The following is a 23,680-nucleotide window of genomic DNA, read 5'->3' as shown; positions in this document are numbered from 1 at the left end:
TTTCAGCAGCCTGCCTCCACTCTGCCTCTTGGCCCCCCTCGCCTCCAGCCTCCACTTCTGCCTTGGAGTCTGAACTGCTCTCTGCCACAGACTCTGCCCGCTCCCTAAACCCTGTTGCCTCTTCAGTTTCCAACACCTCCTCCTCCCAGTCTGCTCCCCCTTCTCCCTCTGACTGTGCTGGGCCTGGGGGTTAACCCAAACAACACGGTCCAGGACCGGTCCCGAATCTAAGGATTCTGCGAGGAGTCAGTCCAACAGGGCCAAGGCAGGTCACAAGGGCAGGAAACCAGGCAAGGTCAGGCACAGGGTCTCAGGCAGGTACTGGCAAACAGCAACGTTGCTCCCACAACCTGGGGCGGGCTCCAGCAGCCTTTTATCTCTGTTGGGGTAACGGCCGGTCCTGATCCCCCGGCGACTCACTTCCCTGTCTCGCCCGAAGGCGAGCACTCCTCCTGTGAGTACTCAGGTCTCTCCTTCTCTCAGACCTCAGTCTCTGTGGGTTACTAGACCCAGAGGCCGCCTCAGCCTCCCCTGACCCAGCTGGTAGTGGAGCAGCTGTACGTGATTTCCCAGCTGAAGGCAATGAGGTAATCCCCGCATCTGGAGCCAGGGCAGGCTCAGGCCCCTGACTCGGCCCAGCTGGTGTTTGTTGCAGGGGAACCTGTGCAGACTGGGACTCTTCAGAATCAGGCCCCAGGCTTGGTTCAGATGATGCCTGAGGCAAAGGATCCGGTGCGGACTGAGACTCCTCTGGTACCAAGTCCGAGCCCGAGTCCCAGGCCATCACACTGACCACCCATTGTGGTCCCAACAATTCCCAGGTTCTGAGCCTTTTCCCTTTGCGGGTTCCCCAGTTGTTTCTCTCCCACTCTCCACTCCTCTGCATCCATGACAGTTGTTCAGATGTTTGGGTTAAACCATTTCAGGGTTACAAGGGGCAGCCAGGAGTTCCCGGAGTGCCAGGACCACCAGGTTTGCCCGGACTCCCCGGACCACAGGGACCACCTGGATTGTCAGTCAAGGTGTGTATGGGCTTGCAAGCAAGCAAGGGGAATGCTAGTCTCGGATGCTGTCTCAATTTGCATATAGTAGAATTCAGTGGGTGGGTGGGGGAACAATAGCTCGGTGGCAATTGACACTGAATTTCTGTTAAACTGATTATCAGTGAGGCCTGAGTTATGTAATATAATAATTATTATTATTATTATTATTATTATTATTATTATTATTATTATTTATTTATTTATATCCCGTCCATCTGGCTGGGCTTCCCCAGCCACTCTGTGCGGCTTCCAACAGATTATTAAAAAACAATAATCTATTAAACATTAAAAGCTTCCCTAAACAGGGCTGCCTTCAGATGTCTTCTAAAAGTCTGGTAGTTGTTCTTCTCTTTGACATCTGGTGGGAGGGCGTTCCACAGGGTGGGTGCCACTACCAAAAAGGCCCTCTGCCTGGTTCCCTGTAACTTCACTTCTTGCAGTGAGTGAATCGCCAGAAGGCCCTTGGTGCTGGACCTCAGAGTCTGGGTAGAAAGATAGGGGCAGAGACGCACCTTCAGATATACTAGACTGAGGCCGTTTAGGGCTTTGAAGGTCAGCACCAACACTTTGAATTGTGCTGGGAAATGTACTCAGGAGTTTGACCTCACCACAACACTGGTAAAGAGCTGGTTAAGGAGGAATCTAAGGGCTGGTGGTTACAGTTTAAAAAACAAACAATTCCAGGTAAGGTACAAGGAGGGTTCTTCTATGTGCAGTAAAAATGGAGGCAGGAATGGGCTTAGCTTTGGGGGAAACGAGTATGCTCCTGGAAGCTTTGAAGAGCAGAGAACTTGAATGTCATGAGTGTGGAAGAAGCATTAAGGGGCCAGAATGATTTAAAGAATGCCTTTAGCATCCTATAAATGGCTCAGGACCTTGCCAACAAAGGTCCGTATAGTTCAAGCTATGTTTTTCCCAGTAGTGATGTATGGAAGTGAGAGCTGGACCATAAAGAAGGCTGATCGCTGAAGAATGGATGCTTTTGAATTATGGTGCTGGAGGAGACTCTTGAGAGTCCCATGGACTGCAAGAAGATCAAACCTCTCCATTCTGAAGGAAATCAGCCCTGAGTGGTCACTGGAAGGACAGATCCTGAAGCTGAGGCTCCAAGACTTTGGCCACCTCATGAGAAGAGAAGACTCCCTGGAAAAGACCCTGATGTTGGGAAAGATGGAGGGCACAAGGAGAAGGGGACGACAGAGGACGAGATGGTTGGACAGTGTTCTGGAAGCTACCAACATGAGTTTGACCAAACTGAGGGAGGCAGTGGAAGACAGGAGGGCCTGGTGTGATCTGGTCCAGGGGGTCATAAAGAGTCGGACACGACTAAACGACTAAAGAACAACAAAATGGCTGAGGACCGCAATACCTCCAAGACCGCCTCTTTCCATATGAACCTACCTGGACCCTGAGATCATCTTCTGAGGCCCTCCTTCATTTGCCTCCTCCTCGAGAGGTTCAGAGGGTGGCAGCCTGAGAACAGGGCCTTCTCTGCAGTGGCTCCCCGTCTGTGGAATGCTCTCCCCAGGGACGTTTGCCTGGCACCATCATTATACATCTTTAGGTGCCAGGCAAAAACGTTCCTTTTTAACCAGGCCTTTGGCTGATCCGGTTTACATCCTATGTCCTTTTAAAAATGTGTTTTTCATGGTGGTTGTGGGTGGCTATTGGGTGGCTGTTTTTATTTTATTAGGTATTTTGCGGTTTTTTATCTTGATTTTATTCCGTGAACCACCCTGAGACCCCTGGGTATAGGACGGTATATAAATAATAATAAATAATACAACCCCCTCCTTTCTCTCTGTTCCAGGGTGAGGCAGGAGACCCTGGGGTCAGGGTAAGTGCCGGGTTATTTTACCACCCATTCAAGCTATGCTGTCATGAGAATGTCAGTAGAGCCCAGCTGATGGAGCAACCCTAAGGGACCCTTCAATTAATCATAGAGTCACAAGGGACTCTGAGGGTCATCGAGTCTAAGCCCCTGCAATACAAGAATCTCAGCACACGGTCTCCCATCCAGTTTGAAACCATACCGGACTCTTCTTAGCTTTGCAAATGTGCCAGCTGTTTTATTGCTGCGCCACTCGGAGGTCCAGCATCCTGTTCTCACCATGACCAACCAGAAGAAGGAGAGTTTGGATTTGATATCCCGCTTTATCACTACCCTAAGGAGTCTCAAAGCGGCTAACATTCTCCTTTCCCTTCCTCCCCCACAACAAACACTCTGTGAGGTGAGTGGGGCTGAGAGACTTCAAAGAAGTGTGACTGGCCGAAGGTCACTGTTATGTACTGAGTCAAATAGGATCCAAACTGCAGCAGTCTGATTGGTCCTAGAACAATAGGATCCAAAAGGCAGCAGTCTGATTGGTCCTAGAACAATAGGATTCAGAATGCAGCAGTCTGATTGGTCCTAGAACAATGCAGCAGTATGATTGGTTGGCAGGAACCACCCAGTCATGCTCCAGATTGAAGTGAATCCACAACCTGATTGGCTTACAGTAGAATTCCGGAATTAGCCAATCATGTGCAGCCCATTGTGTAAATAATGTATATAAAGCAGATACTTTGAGGGGACATTCATTCATTCCTCCTCACCACTATGAGCTGAATAAAGAGCATGAAATCACTTTGCGACTCTGAGTATATTTCAGTCACCCAGCAGCTGCATGTGGAGGAGCGGAGACGCGAACCCAGTTCACCAGATTATGAGTCCGCCACTCTTAACCACTACACCACACTGGCTCAAACGGGAAACCCACGAGCAGGAACTGAGTGCAACAGTGCTCTTCCCACTGGGATATTTGGTTGACCCCTTTGAGAACAGGATTGCTGGACCAGATGGGTCTCCCTCGCTCCGACCTCTTCTTTGCTTCTTAAGTCACGATTCTAAAAATCAGCGCTGTGGTACCCTCAAGCAGTCCTCAGCTCAGATCCTGTGAGAGACCCGCCGTGCGACTGAGGCAACAAAATGGTTCTTTGTTCCCCACAGGGACCTCGAGGGAAGAGTGGCGTCAAGGGAGAGAAAGGAGAAGTCGGAGAGCTGGTGAGTATGACCTTTCAGGGTATGTTCAGACGATGGGAATTTTGCGATTGTTTTCTAGATGATAATGCCAGCGCTTCTGCCCCGTTTCCCGATGTTTCTTTCACCTTGCAGTACTAGTCATGTGTTGGAACCACAGGTTTTTTTACTGCTATACCAGCAGGTTGTGCTAAATTTCATTCGCACCAGTGGTCCTGGTGTGGCACAAACAACAACGATGCTCCTCCCTTTCTGTACATGTTTGCTTCTGCCCCGCCCACTGAAAACAGCAAGAAAGAACCCTATGCCCCAAATTTTGTCACCTGCAATTTTCCAGGTTGAGGGAGCTGCAAACACCCTCCCCCCAGATTCTAACAACATGGAAACAAGCATTAAACGTGCTGTATTGTTAGCTTCCCAGATGTGGCTTTTGTGTTGTGTGAAAGCTCTGGTCCCAATGGGAAAATTTATGGGAAAACAATTGGAAATTCACAAATTGTTATGCTTTAAGAGAGAATTTTCTAAAAATGCACCACTGATGGTACTTAAAACCTTGGAAACTCTCAAAGATGTACAAAGGGGTCCCAAGTAATTGTTGGAGATGCGGAGACAAATCAGGTACTCTCTATCACATGTGGTGGCTATGTAATAAAATCCAGGTATTTTGGGAGAGCACCCACTCAGAATTACAAGAATCCTTAAAGATCTCTTTTAACAGAAAACTAAAAGCCTATCTGCTGGGAATTACAGATTTGGATATCCCACAAAAAATGAAGGGTATCCTTTTATATGCTAAGGTTGCAGCAAGAGTTCTTATTGCTGCAAAATGGAAGAGTGATGAAATTCCCTCTATTCATGAATGGATTCAAAAATTGACAGACTATGCGGAGCTAGATAGTTTATCAGAAAAAATAAAGAATAAACCAAAATAGGAATTTGTCTCAAAATGGGAGGTCTTTAAAGTATATTTGAAAGATAATAACAATAGTTTTTCAGTAGTAGTTTTAAGAAAGACATCAGATTTAAGATAAATTAAGGATTAGTCAAATTAGGATAAAAGTGTATATTGGAAACAAGCAATATATAAGTGAAGTAAGGAATAGACAGGAGGTCAGGTCTACAGTTCAAAGACCAATTTTTGCTTTATTGTTTTGTAAATAATATTGCATTCATTTTCATTTGTATTTCTGTTTCTTCTTCTTCTTCTTCTTCTTCTTCTTCTTCTTCTTCTTCTTCTTCTTCTTCTTCTTCTTCTTCTTTCTTCTTGGTGTATCGACAAAAAAATCAAATAAATTTTTTTATTTAAAAGAGAAAAGAAAGAAAGCTCTGGTCCTGGTTCCTGCTCTGCAGGGACTTGACCCTAGATGACCCCTAGTCTCCCATCCACCTGTCCAATTCTGTTGTTCCAAATATGATGCTGAACTAGATCTGGCATTCTAGCAACCTAACCTGAGGGCAGGATTTTTTGTTTCTGCTGCCTTGCCAATCTACAGCAAACCACCTGGCACCTTTTTCTTGCTCACCTGGCTCCAAGCCACAGGTGGGAAGAGGCTTGTGCCCTCCTGAGATTGCTGGACTGCAATGCCCATCAATACTGGCAAGGTGGAAAGAGACAATCGTTTGCTTCTGAGTTTGGCCTGGTGCGCAGGTACAACAGGTGTGGAAACCTTTCCATCTTTCTGAAATATACTCGGAGTCAAGAGTGGATTTCATGCTCTTGATTCAGCTCATAGTGGTGAGGAGGAATGAAAGTTCCCCCAGAATGTCTACTTTATATACATTATTTACACAATGGTCCGCACGTGATAGGCAAATTCCGGGATTCTCCTGTCGGCCAATCAGGTTGTGGATTCACTTCCACCTGGAGCTGGATTGGGTGGCTCCTGTGGACCAATCAGACTGCTGCATTCTGAATCCTATTGTTCTAAGACCAATCAGACTGCTGCCTTTTGGATCCTATTCAACTCAGTACATAACACTTTCCTAATCTATTTTGTATTTTTTTTTTTTTTAATTTACAGGGAAAAGCTGGCTTACCTGGCCCGATAGGGCTGGATGGTACTCCTGGAGCTTCTGGACCAAAAGGTGAAAAGGTACTGCTTTCATTAGTGTGAAAAGCTGTGGAGAGACCTTCCTGGGAAGATCTGCTGGGATCCATCTACCTGTGTTGGACACAGGCGTAAACTGATGGGAACACATTTTCTCCCTCTGTTGTAACACTAGAATTTGCAGGACATCCAATGGAGCCGATGCTGGGAGATTTAGAAGAGATAAAAGAGTCTTTCTTCACACAGTGCAAACTATGGAACTCAATCCCTCAGTAGGCAAGGATGGTTTCAGAAGAGGATTTGACAAATTCATGGAGAGGCCTGTTGATGGCTATGAGCCATGATGGCTCTGCTCTGCTTCTGAATGCCATAGGAGGGGAGAGGGGTCTTGTGTTCAAATCCCGCTTGCTGGTTTTCCACAGGCATCTGGTTAGCTACTGCGAGAACAGGATGCTGGACTAGATGGGCCATCAGACTGATCCAGCAGGCTATTCCTGTGTTCTTATGAGCATAGCAAGTTGCCTTATACTGAGCCAGGCCATTCGTCCATTCAGCGTAATACTGCCTACACTGACTGGCAGCAGCTGTCCAGGGTTTTAGGCTGGGGTCACTCTCCCAGCCCTGCCTGGCAATGCTGAGGATTGAAGCTTGGGCCCTTCTGCATTCATAGCAGATACTCTGCAACTAAGCTACGATCCTTCCCCAAAGATTTACTGCTTTCTGAAGGATGTGTCCTGTTCTATTCCCCTTCTGTTTCTGATGTTCTTATTGCAGATGTTAATATTGCATAGCGTGAAGCTACTGGATGCATAAATTCCTTTTGGAATAAAACACTGTCCAGACCCATAAGTATTGTTAAAAACCTTACTTATGGAACTTTCTTCAAAACAGAACAAAACTCCCTTCAAGATGGTGATTTGTAACTGAATACCTTAATCATGTCATCTAAGGTTAAACACTCACATGTTAGAGCAGAGAATGTTCCCAGTTAATCATTAACTCAGTTAGACCTCAGAAAGCTCTTAGTATGCTGTCATGAGAGCCAGTGTGGTGTGGTGGTTAGGAGCGGTAGACTCGTAATCTGGTGAACCGGGTTCGTGTCTCCACTCCTCCACATGCAGCTGCTGGGTGACCTTGGGCTAGTCACACTTCTTTGAAGTCTCTCAGCCCCACTCACCTCACAGAGTGTTTGTTGTGGGGGAGGAAGGGAAAGGAGAGTGTTAGCCGCTTTGAGACTCCTTCGGGTAGTGATAAAGCGGGATATCAAATCCAAACTCTTCTTCTTCATCATGGAAAATCCCCAATGTTAGCAATACACGTACAGGCATTCTCCATTTAAATGTCAATTAAACAATTATGAATGAATTTTTATTGCTAAAAATCTATAAGCCATCACAATTGGATTAAACAATTATACTTAACAGTTCATGCAGTGAGTGCTGTTGTTTATGCAGCCCAAACAGTAGCAGCCCAAGCCCAAGAGGGATGGATCAGCAGGCTTGAGAGAAGCCCAAGGTTTGCAGAAGTATCAGATATTGTTTCAGGAAGTGCAAATTAGGTAGATCCGTCTCTCAGTGCAAACCAAGTCAACTGCCACACACTTCCAGTGTTCTGAATGTGCTTCCCTGCTTCTTTTTCAGGGCGAGGTAGGACTTGGCCTTTCAGGGACTCCTGGTTTAAAGGGAGCAGAAGGAGACAAGGTGGGTTTCATCTCTGGAACTGTAGCCTTACTGGACTTTACCGACTGGTGGGGTCTGCGTTGCTCCTGGATGGGAGGAAGGAAGTCAAATGACACTGAGGTTGATTCAGAGAAAGAGTTTATTCTGCTCTCCAGATCGCAGAAGGTACTTGCGTGGTCAGTCCACAGCATGCCTAAAGAAATGAGAAATTTCATGCAGTATATATATCCTCCAGGCACCCTCTCCCCCCTTCCCCAGGAATCCAACCACGTCAGCTTATACACGTAAGTTGACATCCATGACCATAAACAGATATTCCTGTTCCGGTACTTTTGACCATAAAAGGTTGTTCCTGTTCCTATACTCTTATCTTGGGGCAGGAGGTCACCAACTCTAAGAATACTCCTGGCACCGTTCCCAGGTCTCTTGTCAGACCTAACAAGGTCTGTGCGTCTTTGTGGTCAGAATGTAAGATAAGACCCAGACGTGCCATCCCTGCTCCACTTTGGAATGGACAAGGCCATTCATTAGGTGTCACGGACTGATAAAGGAGAGAGCTTTGTTTATACAGCTGTGTTCTTGTTATGCATTTGCTCAAGAGCTCAAGTTAATGGTTTTTAGCTAATGCACCCTTGGAGAAGGAAAAATGGATTTTGGCTCCCGTTTCAAACTGACTGCACAGAAACCCATTCCTTCAGAACAAATTTCTCATTCAAAACAAAGAGGTCCAAGGCAGCTCATGAAATGCTGAAAAGTGTCTGTTTTGTAACACTTAAGCTGAACTCTTTGTGCGATGGGTTCTAATAGGTAGGAGAAAATTACCCCTCCCATGGTGAGTTGAACAGAGTTTAAATTCACATTCTTAGCAGCAAATTGAAACATCAAATTAGGCTGTAAAGCCTTCTTTTTTATTTTTTTATAATAATTTTTTAATGATTTTCCAATTTTACAACAAAATAACATACACACATCAACAAACAAAAACATACAAACAAGTATAATTTCATATCCTCATTTTCATAAACTTTCTTCCTCAGACTTCCCCATACCTCACCCTCACTGCATCCCTGTTTTACAATTTTTCAGCAACCCTTTAGTCCAATTAAATTTATAACTTATTATTTCTCAATTTCATCTTAATTCATCAAGCAGTTTCAGCTGTAATTCTGCATCTTCCTTTCCCTTGACATCTTAGCACTCCTCAATTTTATAACAGTTCTTAAGATAAGCTTTAAATTTCTTCCAATCTTCCTCCACCGTCTCTTTCTCTTGGTCACGGATTCTGCCGGTCATTTCTGCCAATCCCATAAAGTCAATCACTTTCGTCTGCCATTCTTCCAGTGTGGGTAGTTCTTGTATCTTCCAATACTTTGCTAGAAGAATCCTTGCTGCTGTAGTGGCGTACATAAAAAAAGGCTTATCCTTCCTTGACACCAATTGGCCGACCATGCCCAAAAGAAATGCCTCTGGTTTCTTATGAAAAGTACATTTAAGTACCTTCTTAATTTCATTATAGATCATTTCCCAAAAGGCTTTAATCTTTGGGCAGGTCCACCAAAGGTGAAAGAAGGTACCTTCAGTCTCGTTACATTTCCAGCATTTGTTATTGGGCAAATGGTAGATCTTCGCAAGCTTGACTGGGGTCATGTACCACCTATAAATCATTTTCATAATATTTTCTCTTAAGGCATTACATGCCGTAAATTTAATACCGGTGGTCCATAGCTGTTCCCAGTCAGCAAACATAATGTCATGACCAATGTCCTGTGCCCATTTAATCATAGCTGATTTAACTGTCTCATCTATTGTATTCCACCTCAGCAACAAATTATACATTCTTGATAAATTCTTAGTATTGGGTTCTAGCAATTCTGTTTCTAGTTTCGATTTCTCCACCTGGAAACCAATTTTCCTGTCTTGTTTAAAGGTCTCCAATATTTGATAATAATGGAGCCAATCTCGTACCTTGGGCTTTAATTTCTCAAAACTCTGTAGTTTAAATTCGCCACTTTCTTGCTCTAAAATTTCATAATATTTTGGCCATTTAGATTCTATATTAAGTTTCTTCACCTCCTTAGCCTCCATTGGTGATATCCACCTAGGAGTTTTATTTTCCAGCAAATCCTTATATCGAATCCAAACATTATGTAATGCTTTCCTTACAATATGGTTTTTAAAACCTTTGTGAACTTTAACCTTATCATACCATATATATGCATGCCAACCAAATCTATTGTCGAATCCTTCTAAATCCAGAATGTCTGTATTCTCAAGAAGTAGCCAATCTTTCAACCAGCAGAAGGCTGCCGATTCATAGTACAGTCTTAAATCCGGCAGGGCAAACCCCCCTCTTTCTTTTATATCAGTTAATATCTTAAATTTTATTCTGGGCTTTTTGCCCTGCCAGACAAATTTAGATATATCTTTCTGCCACTTCTTGAAACAGTCTAATTTATCCACAATTTGTAATGTCTGAAACAAAAATAACATTCTAGGCAATACATTCATTTTAATAACAGCAATTCGACCTAACAAGGAAAGCTTCAAATTCGACCATATTTCTAGATCCTTCTTTACCTCTGTCCAACATTTATCATAATTATCTTTAAATAAATTCACATTTTTGGATGTCACATTGATCCCTAAATATTTCACTTTCTTTGCCACCATTAACCCAGTTTCACTTTGGAACCTCTCTCTTTCAACATTTGTTAAATTTTTTTCCAAGACTTTAGTTTTTTGCTTATTCAACTTAAATCCTGCTACCTGACCAAAAACTTGAATTAGTTCTAAAACTCTTTTTGTACTAGTATCTGGCTCTTGTAAAGTCAGTACTAAATCATCTGCAAATGCCTTCAATTTATATTGTTTAGCTCCGACCTGAATTCCTTTTACCAGCTGGTCCCCCCTAATCATGTTCAACAAAACCTCCAGGACTGAAATAAAAAGTAGTGGGGATATTGGGCACCCCCGCTGTGTCCCTTTTTCTATGGAAAGTTCATCAGTAACCACGTTATTTACAATTAACTTTGCCTTTTGTTCAGAATATATTGCACCTATACCATTTTCAAACCTTTGGCCTACCCCTATCCCATGGAGATTCTTCTTCATAAACTTCCAAGAAACATTATCAAAAGCTTTCTCCGCGTCCACAAATATTAAAACTGCCTTTGTATTAATATTTACTGTCAACAATTCCAGAATGTCAATTATATTCCTTACATTATCTGATAGGTGTCTTCCTGGGAGAAAGCCTGCCTGGTCCTTGTGAATCTCCTCCACCAACACCCTCTTCAATCTTTTTGCTAAAATGTCAGCAAATATTTTGTAATCCACATTGAGTAATGATATAGGGCGGTAGTTCTTAATTTGATTCTTTTCAGTTTCAGTCTTTGGTATGAGTGTAATAAAAGCTTCTTTCCACGATTCCGGTGCCTTTTCCCCCTCTAATATTTCATTACAAACCTCCTTCAACGGTTGTATTAACCATTCCTTCAAAACTTTATAGTATCTGGAGGTTAATCCATCTGGTCCTGGAGATTTACCTAATTGCATGTTTTGAATGGCACCCTCTATTTCTTGATCTGTTATTTTCTCATTCAAAACCAACATACTTTGTTGCGAAATTTTTTGTAATCCATATTTCTTAAGAAAATCTTCTATATCTCCTTCATTTTCCGGCCCTTGTGCGTATAAACTTCTGAAATAACTCTGAAAACAGTTGCTAATTTCATTTGGTTTAGAAATGTTCTTTCCTTCCACCTCCAAACTTGTAACTGTGTTTAATTTTTGTCTCTTCTTCAGTTGCCATGCAAGAAGTTTCCCACATTTATCTGCTGATTCAATTGTCCTTTGTCTCATCTGCTTGATTTTCCATTCTATTTCTTGATTCATCAATTCCATAAACTGCATCTGGTAAAACTTAATTTCCCTCAAAATCTCATGAGACTTTGGTTTCGATCTCAATTTCTTTTCTCCTTCTTTTATTTTTTCCAAAATCTTATATTTCTTCTCATTTTGTTTTTTCCTTTTTAAAGAATTCTGTTGTATTAGGAAACCTCGCATCACAGCCTTACTTGCATCCCAAATCACTCTTTTTTCCACATCTGTCCTCAGGTTTATCTTGAAATAATCCTTCAAAGTTTTTTTGGGCCTTTTTATAAATCTCATCATCTCTGAACAGGGTGTCATTCATTCTCCATCTGAAGGAACCAGCTGTTGTTAATTTCATTTCCATCTTTACAGCATTATGGTCGGAGCATGTCTTTGGGCAGATTTCCACATTTTTTATCTTTGGAGCCATTCCACTAGTAATCCATATTTGGTCTATTCTTGTCCATGTCATTTGTGCCTCAGAGAAAAACGTCCCCTCTCTCTCTCTCGAGGGTTTCTTGTTCCCCAAATATCAATCAGGTCCATATTTTCTGTCATTTCGAAAAAAGTCTTAGGTAATCTCCCATCCTTAGAGACCACCTGTCTTTGTGCTTTGTCCATATTGGTGGAAACCACGCCGTTCATATCTCCTAATAAAATTACATTGTAGTCCAAATAGTCCATTAGTGTCTCATGCAGCTTCTTAAAGAATTCTGCCTTCCCATCATTTGGTGCATAGATACCAACTGTCAGAAATTTTTCTCCTTGGATTTGTATCTCAATTGCCAAAAATCTTCCTTGTTCATCTTTAAAAATCAATTTTGGGGCCAATTTCTCCTTTGCATAGATCACCACGCCTCTTTTCTTAACTTTATCCGATGAAATGAATTCCTGGCCTAATTTTTTATTATAAGCAATTTTCTGTGTGCCCTTGTCACATGAGTCTCTTGTAAACAAATCAAGTCCAATTGTTGTTTTTTTCAAAATATGAAAAACTTCACGCCTTTTTCTGGGAAGGTTCAGTCCATTACAGTTCCAACTTATAAATTGCAGAGACATTGTTATTTTTAGTTACCTCCGGCTGCTCCCAGCAGCTGTTCTTCTTCCGTTGGTGATTTAAGTCCAAATGTCAGGTTTCCAAGATCTGTTTCAGAGGATAATTCTACTACTCCTTTCTGCAGGTCCTCCTCGTTTCTGTCCAGGAATTGTTCTTTGTCTTGTACTGTTCTTATTTTAACTTTCTTTCCTTTGTAACTAAAGGACAAACCTTGTGGAAATTCCCACCTAAAAGGTATGCTGTTCCTTTTCAGCAGGTTAACCAGATTCTTATAATAAGATCTTGCCTCCAGAATGTATTTTGGGATGTCCTTGTAGATTTGCACAAAAGCGTCTTCAATCTGAAGAGTTCTCTGGTAGTGTAAATTTAATATTTTATCTCTTTCCTCTTTAGATCTCAAAGTTATCAGACAATCCCTTGGAATCTTTCTGTTCTGCTTTCTACCCAGTCTGAAGGCAGCTGTTATCTTAAATTCTTCTTCCTCTGTGTTTACCTGCCAAAATTCTGAAAATTCTTTCGTAAGAAAATCCACTAGGCTGTCCCCTTCACTTTCTGGGACCAATCTTATCCTTAGGTTCCTCTCCTTCCTCTGCATCTCCCACAAAGACAAGGCGGCCTCATGCTCATCCAACTTCTTGCAAACTGGTTCTAATTTTTCCTGTGTGGTATCTGCAGTAGATTTAGCTTCTTCAGCAATTTTTTGAATTGTAGCGTTTTCTTGTACTAATTTGTTTATAATTTCTGTGTTGGATGTAATACTTTTGGTATTCAAGTCTAATTTTGTTGTAAGTTCTGCCAGCTGTTTGGTATTTTCCGTACTCTGCTTTGTCAAATTTTCTAAAGATTCATTTATTTTAAGTAATGCTTGAGTCACTGAATCCATGAATATATCTATTCCTTTTTCCTGCCCAGCTGCTCCTGTTATGCCTGATGTTGAACCCCTTTTCTTTTGTGCGGCTTTAACTTTAGACCTTGTTGCTATCTCTTCTGCTGAGCCGCTCATGTCATTCTCACAGGAGCAGCTTTTGAATGGAAAAATCCAGTGACTTTTTTTTACAGTCTGTGTTACAATTGTTACCTTTCAACCCTCTAGAGGGAGCAATTCAATGTGACCAATAAGCAGTATAAACAAAGAAACCAAAGTCCCCCAGAGAAAGAAAGTTTTTGGCAACAATCTTCTAGTCTTCTAGTTGCAACAGACTGTCAATTTGTTATTTCAATAAAGTCCCAATGTATCAAATAGGGTCTCTGCTTTACAGCAAATCTTATCTGACAGTCTCCGTCAAAGTGTTTCACCCAGGCAGTCTGTTCCCAGAGAAAGAGACAGCAGAAAGTTATCTCCCTTTATTTCCTTTAGTGCAGGTTGAGCCAAATTCCCTCTTCTTCCCCCCCTGCTCCTGCTTGCTGGGGGGGGGGATCAATTTCAATGTCAGGGTTAAACAGTTCAAACAGTTCAAAGTTACTTTTCTTCCAATTGCAGCTTTCTAGTTCCGTTGCTTTAAATATCACGCAATCCGGGGGAGGCAGACTTCCTTTATTTACCGTCCCCGTTTTCAGCCGAATTTCAACAAATTTTTAAAAGTCCCAATAAAATTTTCCACTCTTACTTACGGGTGTTCAATTTAAGTCCAAATTTCAAGAAGGAATCGGCGCTCTCCGCCTATGGCGACGCGGCCTCACTTCACGGGCTGGGTAGCGACTCTCAGCACCGCGCTCTCCCCCGATGCCGCACCGGAGCCTTTAAAAAGGCTCTTTTACAGTAAAGGGGGGGCGCAAATGGTGCCCACCGAATCTCCTTGTTCACAGGCTTCCGCGCCTGTGATTTTAGGGGTCCCCGCTTCGCCGTAGCGGTCAGACCCGAACTCGTGAAGCAGTCCTCCTCCGGAGATCGAAGGGAGGACCGCCATTAAGCGCTGGCGCCGACCGGAAGTCCCGTAAAGCCTTCTTTTAAACAGGCCCAGCTACGAAGGAATCTGGCTCCCCCTTTTCTTATCCCACTTAACAAAGAATCAGACAACAGACTGTAAAGTAAGTTTAAAATATGATTTACTTACTCATAGTCTTGCACTGGTTCTCAGCTACAGTAGCAGTAAAAACCATGCAGGCAAAATGCTTATATTTACAGTAGAAGCAAGTAGGGACGCAGGTGGCGCTGTGGGTAAAACCTCAGCGCCTAGGACTTGCCGATCGAAAGGTCGGCGGTTCGAATCCCTGCGGCGGGGTGCGCTCCCGCTGCTCGGTCCCAGCGCCTGCCAACCTAGCAGTTCGAAAGCACCTCCGGGTGCAAGTAGATAAATAGGGACCGCTTACCAGCGGGAAGGTAAACGGCGTTTCCGTGTGCGGCTCTGGCTCGCCAGAGCAGCGATGTCACGCTGGCCACGTGACCCGGAAGTGTCTCCGGACAGCGCTGGCCCCTGGCCTCTTAAGTGAGATGGGCGCACAACCCCAGAGTCTGTCAAGACTGGCCCGTACGGGCAGGGGTACCTTTACCTTTACCTTTTACAGTCTCAGGCATTTGTCCAAGCTGGAGCAAGTTAAGGGCACGTCTTTCCCCATCGCTGGTCAATGGAAGGGAGAGGGGGAGGGAAGGAACAGGAAATACTGATTGATTCTTCCTGATCAAAAGAGGAGGCGAAACGACATCACACAGAGCCCTCTCTGCCAATCACATTTCTATGGTCTGAGTCTCTGCCTATCAGCAGTACAGCTCTATGGTTGTACACCCCTAAACTTACATAGTAGCAAGAATATGCAGTGTTGGATTGGGCTGCTAAATCTCCCACACTCCTGTCTCTGTTTCTTTTTCAGGGAGCGACAGGCCTTCCTGGATCCCAAGGGCAGAAGGTGGGTTTTGAATGATGCTTTGTCAAATCTGACCGAACGTGGCTGAGATCAGGTAGCGGTAGCAGCTTCATTTTTTGTAAGGGGGCCTCTTGGTTAATTGCACTTATAATCTGATCTCTGGGTTAGATGGCTGCAATGTCCTATACATTGCGCTGTCCTTGAGGATAGTTCAGAAACTGTTGCTGGGGCAGAATTCAGTGGCCAGATTGCTAACAGGGACCAGGTGGTCAAATTGATGCCCTGGGCGCTGATTCATTTCTGGGCTCAATTCAAGATGCTAGATTTGCCCTGAACATAGGATGCTACTTTAGAATGAGACAGATCACTGGTCCATCCGGCTCAATATTGCACTACACTGGCTGGCAGAAACTCTCCAGGGTTCCAGGCAGGAGTCGTTCCCAGAAGTCTTGTGTTTGGGCAGTGGGTTGGGGAGAGGGTATTTTTCTGCCTGAGTGAAGAGCTTTTAGTCTGCAGTTGTTGATTTTAATATTTTATTTTCTTGAACTGTGTTGTATGGACACTGTTGTTCATGATCTACGCCAACAATTTCTAGACCATCTATGTATTCCAACATGGAAACCAGAGACAGAGGTTGTTGTCGTTTAGCCGTTTAGTCGTGTCCAACTCTTCGTGACCCCCTGGACCAGAGCATGCCAGGCACTCCTGTCTTCCACTGCCTCCCACAGTTTGGTCAAACTCATGCTGGTAGCTTCGAGAACACTGTCCCACCATCTCGTCCTCTGTTGTCCCCTTCTCCTTGTGCCCTCCATCTTTCCCAACATCAGGGTCTTTTCCAGGGAGTCTCATGAGGTGGCCAAAGTCTTGGAGCCTCAGCTTCAGGATCTGTCCTTCCAGGGAGCACTCAGGGCTGATTTCCTTCAGAATGGAGAGGTTTGATCTTCTTGCAGTCCATGGGACTCTCAAGAGTCTCCTCCAGCACCATAATTCAAAAGCATCAATTCTTATGTATGGACACTATGTGAGTCAATTTAAAGGTTAATCCACAGCTCCATTTGCCACCCCCTCCCCATCTCTAGTGCTGAATTGGAACAAACAGCAATCAGGTCTTATGCGAATTGCCTTTTGATCTGATTTAACTTAAAGTCTATTAACGTTCTCCACACTACGTATGTACTATGTACATTTCTGTAGTCATATATTCCCAATTAATTCTCACCTTCTCTCTTTCCTTCTCTGGTGCATATGAGGAGGGCTGAATGCTTTAAGAAATAATTTCAAATATTTTTTTAAATTTTATTCCAAATAACTAGGGGGAGGGGTGCGAATCCACCTCATATTACCCTATTTAGTTCAGACCTCTGCAATGAGAAATGAGTTGCTGGAGATAATATCTTCATTTTTCTCCCCTTAGGGTGAACAAGGCATGCCAGGCGCAGAAGGACCAACAGGCTTGAGGGTAGGAATGCCAGGGTAACAATGTGGCTGCTATTTTGGAATGGAAAAAGCGAACAAAAGGCTGAAGGCAAGGCAGCCTTTGGCAGCTTGGTGTGTTTCAGATATTTTGGATTACAACATTCTGGGTCTGGGCTGCACCACTGGTGGCGCTAGACCCCAGGACTGATTGCTCTTCCATACAATAACTCCCCCCAAAAAAACTCGTATTTCAGGGATAAGGCTTGGCTAGACTATTAAGATGGAAGGGACCCCATGGGTCATCTAGTCCAACCCCCTGCTGTGCAGGAATCACAGCTAAAGAAGTCCAAGCAAGTGGCCATCTAACCTCTGGTTGAAAACCTCCAATAATAGTGCCACTGTATTCTGCTCTGGTCAGACCTCACCTGGAGTACTGTGTCCAGTTCTGGGCACCACAGTTCAAGAAGGACACTGACAAACTGGAAGGTGTCCAGAGGAGGGCAACCAAAATGGTCAAAGGCCTGGAAACGATGCCTTATGAGGAACGGTTAAGGGAGCTGGGCATGTTTAGCCTGGAGAAGAGGAGGTTAAGGGGTGATATGATAGCCATGTTCAAATATATAAAAGGATGTCACATAGAGGAGGGAGAAAGGTTGTTTTCTGCTGCTCCAGAGAAGTGGACACGAAGCAATGGTTCCAAACTACAAGAAAGAAGATTCCACCTAAACATTAGGAAGAACTTCCTGACAGGAAGAGCTGTTCGACAGTGGAATTTGCTGCCAAGGAGTGTGGTGGAGTCGCCTTCTTTGGAGGTCTTTAAGCAGAGGCTTGACAACCATATGTCAGGAGTGCTCTGATGGTGTTTCCTGCTTGGCAGGGGGTTGGACTCGATGGCCCTTGTGGTCTCTTCCAACTCTATGATTCTATGATTCTATGAAGGAGAGTCTGCCACCTTCCAAGGGAGTGGGTTCTACTGTTGAATAATAATAATAATAATAATAATAATAATTATTTATTATTATTATTATTATTTATACCCCGCCCATCTGCCTGGGTTCCCCCAGCCACTCTGGGTGGTTTCCAACACAATATTACAATACAGTAATGCATCAAACATTAAAAGCTTCCCTAAACAGGGCTGCCTTCAGATGTCTTCTAAAAGTCTGGTAGTTGTTGTTCTCTTTGACATCTGGTGGGAGGGCATTCCACAGGTTGGTGCCACTACCGAGAAGGCCCTCTGCCTGGTTCCCTGTAACTTGGCTTCTTGTAGGGAGGGAACCGCCAGAAGGCCCTCGGAGCTGGACCTCAGTGTCCGGGCTGAACGATGGGCATGGAGACGCTTCTTCAGGTATACAGGACCAAGGCTGTTTAGGGCTCTAAAGGTCAGCACCAACACTCTGAATTGTGCTTGAAAACATACTGGGAGCCAATGGAGGTCATTCAAGACTGGTGCTACGTGATCTCGGTGGCCGCTCCCAGTCACCAGTCTAGCTGCCACATTCTGGGTTAGTTGTAGTAGCCCCACGTAGAGCGCATTGCAGTAGTCCAAGCGGGCGATAACTAGAGCATGCACCACTCTGGCGAGACAGTCTGTGGGCCGGAGGGTCTCACCCTGTGCACCAGATGGAGCTGGCAGACAGCTTCCCTGGACACAGACTTGACCTGCACCTCCATGGACAGCTGTGAGTCCAGAATGACTCCCAGGCTGCGCAGCTGGTCCTTCAGGGGCACAGTTACCCCATTCAGGACCAGGGAGTCCTCCACACCTGCCCACCTCCTGTCCCCCACAGTACTTCTGTCTTGTCAGGGTTCAATCTCAATCTGTTAGCCGCCATCCCGTCAGAATTTCCCCCCGTAATGTTTAGTTGTACTCTTCTTTCTTTTTGTTTGAATCCTTTGGTCTGGATCCTCCTCCCTGGAGCAGCAGAAAACAAGCTCGCTCCATCTTCCATTTGGCCGCCCTTCAGATGTTGGAAGATGGTCATCACATCACGTTTTTTTCAAATTATGTAATAAAGAACGGCGAGGCCTAAGAACTGTTCTTGTCCAGCACAAGAATGAGAGTCCTGACCGTTGCTCAGACCTGAGTTTCGAGTGCACGGCCCACACCTGCCCCTCTCGGGGAGGAAAAAATCCCACAGTCCCTTTTCCTGCAAAGTGTGTAGTGTGAGATTTTTGCAAGCTAACCTCTTGCATGGTCTTTGCTATGGACAATGGTGTTTTGTGCTTTCTTTTTCAATCTAGGGCAAAAAAGGCCAAGATGGGGTCAAAGGAGAAAAGGTAAGGTGTCTATTACTTTCATCTTATAGATGGAAAAGTACAGTATGTGTTTTTGTAGCATAAAATGAGAATCTGCGGTCTGTCTTTTGCAGGGAGAGCGTGGAGAGGCAGGGGTGAAGGGTCTTCAAGGAATTGCGGTAAGCACCTCTTCATTTGAAGCTGATATTTTGATGATCTTCCCCAACCCATTTCTCAGTTTTCAATGACTGTTTTGTCAGGAGAGTTCAGGTAACATGATCTAAATTAAGAACCACCCTTTTTTCAAGACAAGGACAAGCCATCAGCTCATAAAGCATACGAGCAGAACATTCAGTGCACCCTTCATTATTTTTGCTAGTCTGATCAGAGAAACCACATCGTTGTAGGTAATCAGACAGTTAAGCCAAGGCTTTCAGATTTTCATCAGAGGCATGTCCATCTTCAGAGGAGAGATGGGTGCTGAACAGCAACAGGACCCTTTCAGTAGTGATGCTGCATTTAAAAAATGTCTTCCCCAGAGATGTCCAGCTGCAACCTTCACTGTATTGTAGGCACCAAGTGAGGATCGCTTTATTTTTAATGACAAGTCATTTGGATGCCATCTGTTGCCAACAGTATTATGGGCTGCAATAATAATAATAATAATAATAATAATAATAATAATAATAATAATCTGCCACCATTTGATTTGACTGGTTGCATTTTAAATATGCATTTAATTACTTTTCTGTTGCCTGATGCTTTGCATTTTCCGCAATCAAATTAAGAATGGGAATGGTTGCTAAAATGAGATTTAATGAAAATCAGTTAGGAAGGATTTGAGGAAGTCATTCAATAATGGAATTTAATTTGTATTTTTAACTGCAAGAAGTTTTGAATGTATGTTTTTATACGTTTTGTTATTTGTTTGTTATTTTGTGTTGTGTTATATTTGTTATAATTTTGGAAAACTAATAAAAAATTGGGGGGAGAAAGGGAATGATATATAGGGTGCATAAACAGTATATATCTTAACAGGCGAACCCAGATCATAAAACTGTAGTGTTGGAAGGGCCCCTGAGGATCATCTAGTCCAACCCCCGCAATGCAGGAATATGCAATTGTGTCACACGGGGATCAAACCTGCAACCTTGGCATTATCAACACCACTCTCTAACCAACTGAGCTATCCAGCTCCAGGTTCTGAAAAGGCAGTCAACTCCAGTTAAAGACTCCGCCCCAGACCTTCCAGGCTCCTCCCACGAGTGATGAGATTTCACAGGCCCCTCCCCTGGAACACCAGGTCCCGCCTTAGCTTCACTTGTCAGCTTCTGCTCCTGGTCTCATCCTGACTCTTAACTCTTTGGCCCAGCCCACTTCGGGGCAACTCTCTTCTCCAACAACAGCAAAGTTTACAAGTGGGAAAAAAATATAGAGACACACATACTTAAATAATAATAATAATAATAATAATAATAATAATTTATTATTTATACCCCGCCCATCTGGCTGGGCCTCCCCAGCCACTCTGGGCGGCTTCCATAGAAACCAAAAATACAGTAAAATATCACACGTTAAAAACTTCCCTGAACAGGGCTGCCTTAAGATGTCTTATGAATGTCAGGTAGTTGTTTATCACTTTGACATCTGCTGGAAGGGCGTTCCACAGGGCGGGCGCCACTACCGAGAAGGCCCTCTGCCTGGTTCCCTGGAGCTTTGCTTCGCGCAATGAGGGAACCGCCAGAAGGCCCTCGGCGCTGGACCTCAGCGTCCGGGCAGAATGATGGGGGTGGAGACGCTCCTTCAGGTATACTGGACCGAGGCCGTTTAGGGCTTTAAAGGTCAGCACCAACACTTTGAATTGTGCTCGGAAACATACTGGGAGCTAATGTAGGTCTTTTAAGACCGGTGTTATATACGGTCTTGGCGGCCGCTCCCAGTCACCAGTCTAGCTGCCGCATTCTGGGTTAGTTGTAGTTTCCGAGTCACCTTCAAAGGTAGCCCCACGTAGAGTGCATTGCAGTAGTCCAAGTGGGAGATAACCAGAGCATGCACCACTCTGGCGAGACAGTCCGCAGGCAGATAGGGTCTCAGCCTACGTACCAGATGGAGCTGGTAAACAGCTGCCCTGGACACAGATTTGACCTGTGCTTCCATGGACAGCTGTGAGTCCAAAATGACTCCCAGGCTGCGCACCTGGTCCTTCAGGGGCACAGTTACCCCATTCAGGACCAGGGAATCCTCCACACCCGCCCGCCTCCTGTCCCCCAAAAACAGTACTTCTGTCTTGTCAGGATTCAACCTCAATCTGTTAGCCGCCATCCATCCTCCAACCGCCTCCAGACACTCACACAGGACCTTCACCGCCTTCACTGGTTCTGATTTAAAAGAGAGGTAGAGCTGGGTATCATCCGCATACTGATGAACACCCAGCCCAAACCTCCTGATGATCTCTCCCAGCGGCTGCATGTAGATGTTGAAAAGCATGGGGGAGAGGACAGAACCCTGAGGCACCCCACAAGTGAGAGCCCAGGGGTCTGAACACTCACCCCGCACCACCACTTTCTGAACACGGCCCAGGAGGAAGGAGCGGAACCACTGTATGACAGTGCCCCCAGCTCCCAGCCCCTCAAGACGGTCTAGAAGGATGTTATGGTCGATGGTGTCAAACGCCGCTGAGAGATCCAGCAGAACTAGGAAACAGCTCTCACCTTTGTCCCTAGCCCGCTGGAGATCATCAACCAGCGCGACCAAGGCAGTTTCAGTCCCATGATGAGGCCTGAATCCCGACTGGAAGGGATCCAAATGGTCCGCTTCTTCCAGGCGTGCCTGGAGTTGTTCGGCAACCGCTCGCTCAATCACCTTGTCTAAGAATGGAAGATTTGAGACTGGGCGGTAGTTGGCCATCGTGGCCGCATCCAAAGATGGTTTTTTAAGAAGCGGTTTAATAACCGCCTCTTTCAGCGGGTCTGGGAAGGCTCCCTCACGGAGGGAAGCTTTCACCACCCCACGAAGCCCATCGCCCAGTCCTTCCCGGCTAGTTTTTATAAGCCAGGATGGGCAAGGATCCAGGAGACAGGTGGTTGGCTTCACTCGTCCAAGCAGCCTGTCCACATCCTCAGAGGTAACAGATTGGAATTGATCCCACTCAACTTGACTAGACAGAACTCTAGCACTCTCCCGCCCTGGCCCTGCTCCCACGGTGGAGTCTACTTCTTCCCGAATCTGAGCGATTTTATCTGCAAAAAACTTTGCAAAATCATTGCAGGAGAACATGTGGCCCGCACTGGGCCCCGATATTGCAGGTGGTTCCGCTAAATTGTGAACCACCTGAAAAAGTCTCCTGCTGCTGTTTTCTGCAGATGCAATAGAGGCGGTGAAGAAATTCTTCTTCGCCGTCGCTATCGCCACTTGGTAGGTTCGACGTTGAGCTCTAACCTGTGTCCAGTCAGATTCGGAATGAGTTATCCGCCACCTGCGCTCTAGCCGTCTCAACGATTGTTTCATTGCCCTCAGATCCGTGGAAAACCACAGGGCTGTCCGGGCTCTATGCAATCGGAGAGGGCACAGTCAATAGCCCTGGTTAACTCCACATTCCAGCGGGCCACCAGGGAATCGGCTGAAAGGCCATCAACATGGGATAAAGCATCCCCTACCACTCTCTGGAAACCATTTGGATCCATTAAGTGGCGGGGGCGGACCATCCGAATCGGTCCCACCTCCCTGCAGAGGGGATGGGTCGCAGAGAAGTCCAGTTGCACCAGGAAGTGATCTGACCATGGCACTTCTTTCGTTTCGCTTTTACTTAGCGTCAGATCACCAACATCCATAGAGGTAAACACCAGGTCCAAGGCATGTCCACGGCTATGGGTTGGGCCAGACTTATTCAGGGACACCCCCATGGAGGCCATGCTTTCCACGAAGTCCCGAGCGGCCCCTTGTAAGGTCGTGTCGGCATGGATATTAAAATCCCCTAGGACGACCAAGCTAGGTGTCTCCAGGAGAACATCCGCCACGATCTGAAGCAGCTCGGGCAGGGAATCCTTGGTGCAGCGGGGAGGTCGGTACAGCAAAAGGAATCCTGTACTGCCCCTATTGCCCAACTTCCAGAACATGGACTCGGAAAACTGGGTCTTCCCAATAGGATGCCTGGTGCAAACTAATGACTTTCTAAAAATCACTGCAACCCCCCCTCCCCGCCCACATGACCTGGGTTGCTGTGCGTAAGAGAAACCTGGTGGACAAGCAGCGGCAAGGACAGGCCCATCTGCTTCCTCCAACCAAGTCTCTGTTACACATGCCAGGTCAAGTCCTCCATCCATGATCAAGTCATGGATGGCAGTGGTCTTATGAATCATTGACCTGGCAATGCACAGCAGCACCTTCAGGTCATGTGGGTATCCCTTGCTGATTCTAGTATCCATCCGGTCAGGACCAGACCCGGAGGCAGGAATAGTCCTCAGACAACGACTAAACCTGCCCCCTCTGTAATGACATGGTCTAGT

The 23,680-nt window shown here is 45.1% G+C and overlaps 1 protein-coding gene across 1 annotated transcript in view; it reads left to right on the top strand.

Moving 5' to 3' along the window:
* The window catches only part of LOC307224864 (uncharacterized protein), a gene marked incomplete at its 5' end in the record, with an annotated part of 180,555 nt that overhangs the window by 10,500 nt on the left and 146,375 nt on the right, over positions 1–23,680 (top strand). Inside the window, 9 exons of the mRNA XM_079992034.1 lie at positions 927–1,022; positions 2,854–2,880; positions 4,033–4,086; positions 6,084–6,155; positions 7,751–7,810; positions 15,528–15,563; positions 16,936–16,980; positions 19,182–19,217; positions 19,310–19,354. Of these exons, the coding sequence (XP_079848160.1) occupies positions 927–1,022; positions 2,854–2,880; positions 4,033–4,086; positions 6,084–6,155; positions 7,751–7,810; positions 15,528–15,563; positions 16,936–16,980; positions 19,182–19,217; positions 19,310–19,354 (471 nt within the window). The remainder of the gene's footprint in view (positions 1–926; positions 1,023–2,853; positions 2,881–4,032; positions 4,087–6,083; positions 6,156–7,750; positions 7,811–15,527; positions 15,564–16,935; positions 16,981–19,181; positions 19,218–19,309; positions 19,355–23,680) is intronic.

Source organism: Podarcis cretensis, assembly GCF_951804945.1.
Source record: "Podarcis cretensis genome assembly, chromosome: 10".
Taxonomy (NCBI): Eukaryota; Metazoa; Chordata; class Lepidosauria; order Squamata; family Lacertidae; genus Podarcis; species Podarcis cretensis.
This window is presented reverse-complemented; position numbering and strand designations above follow the sequence as displayed.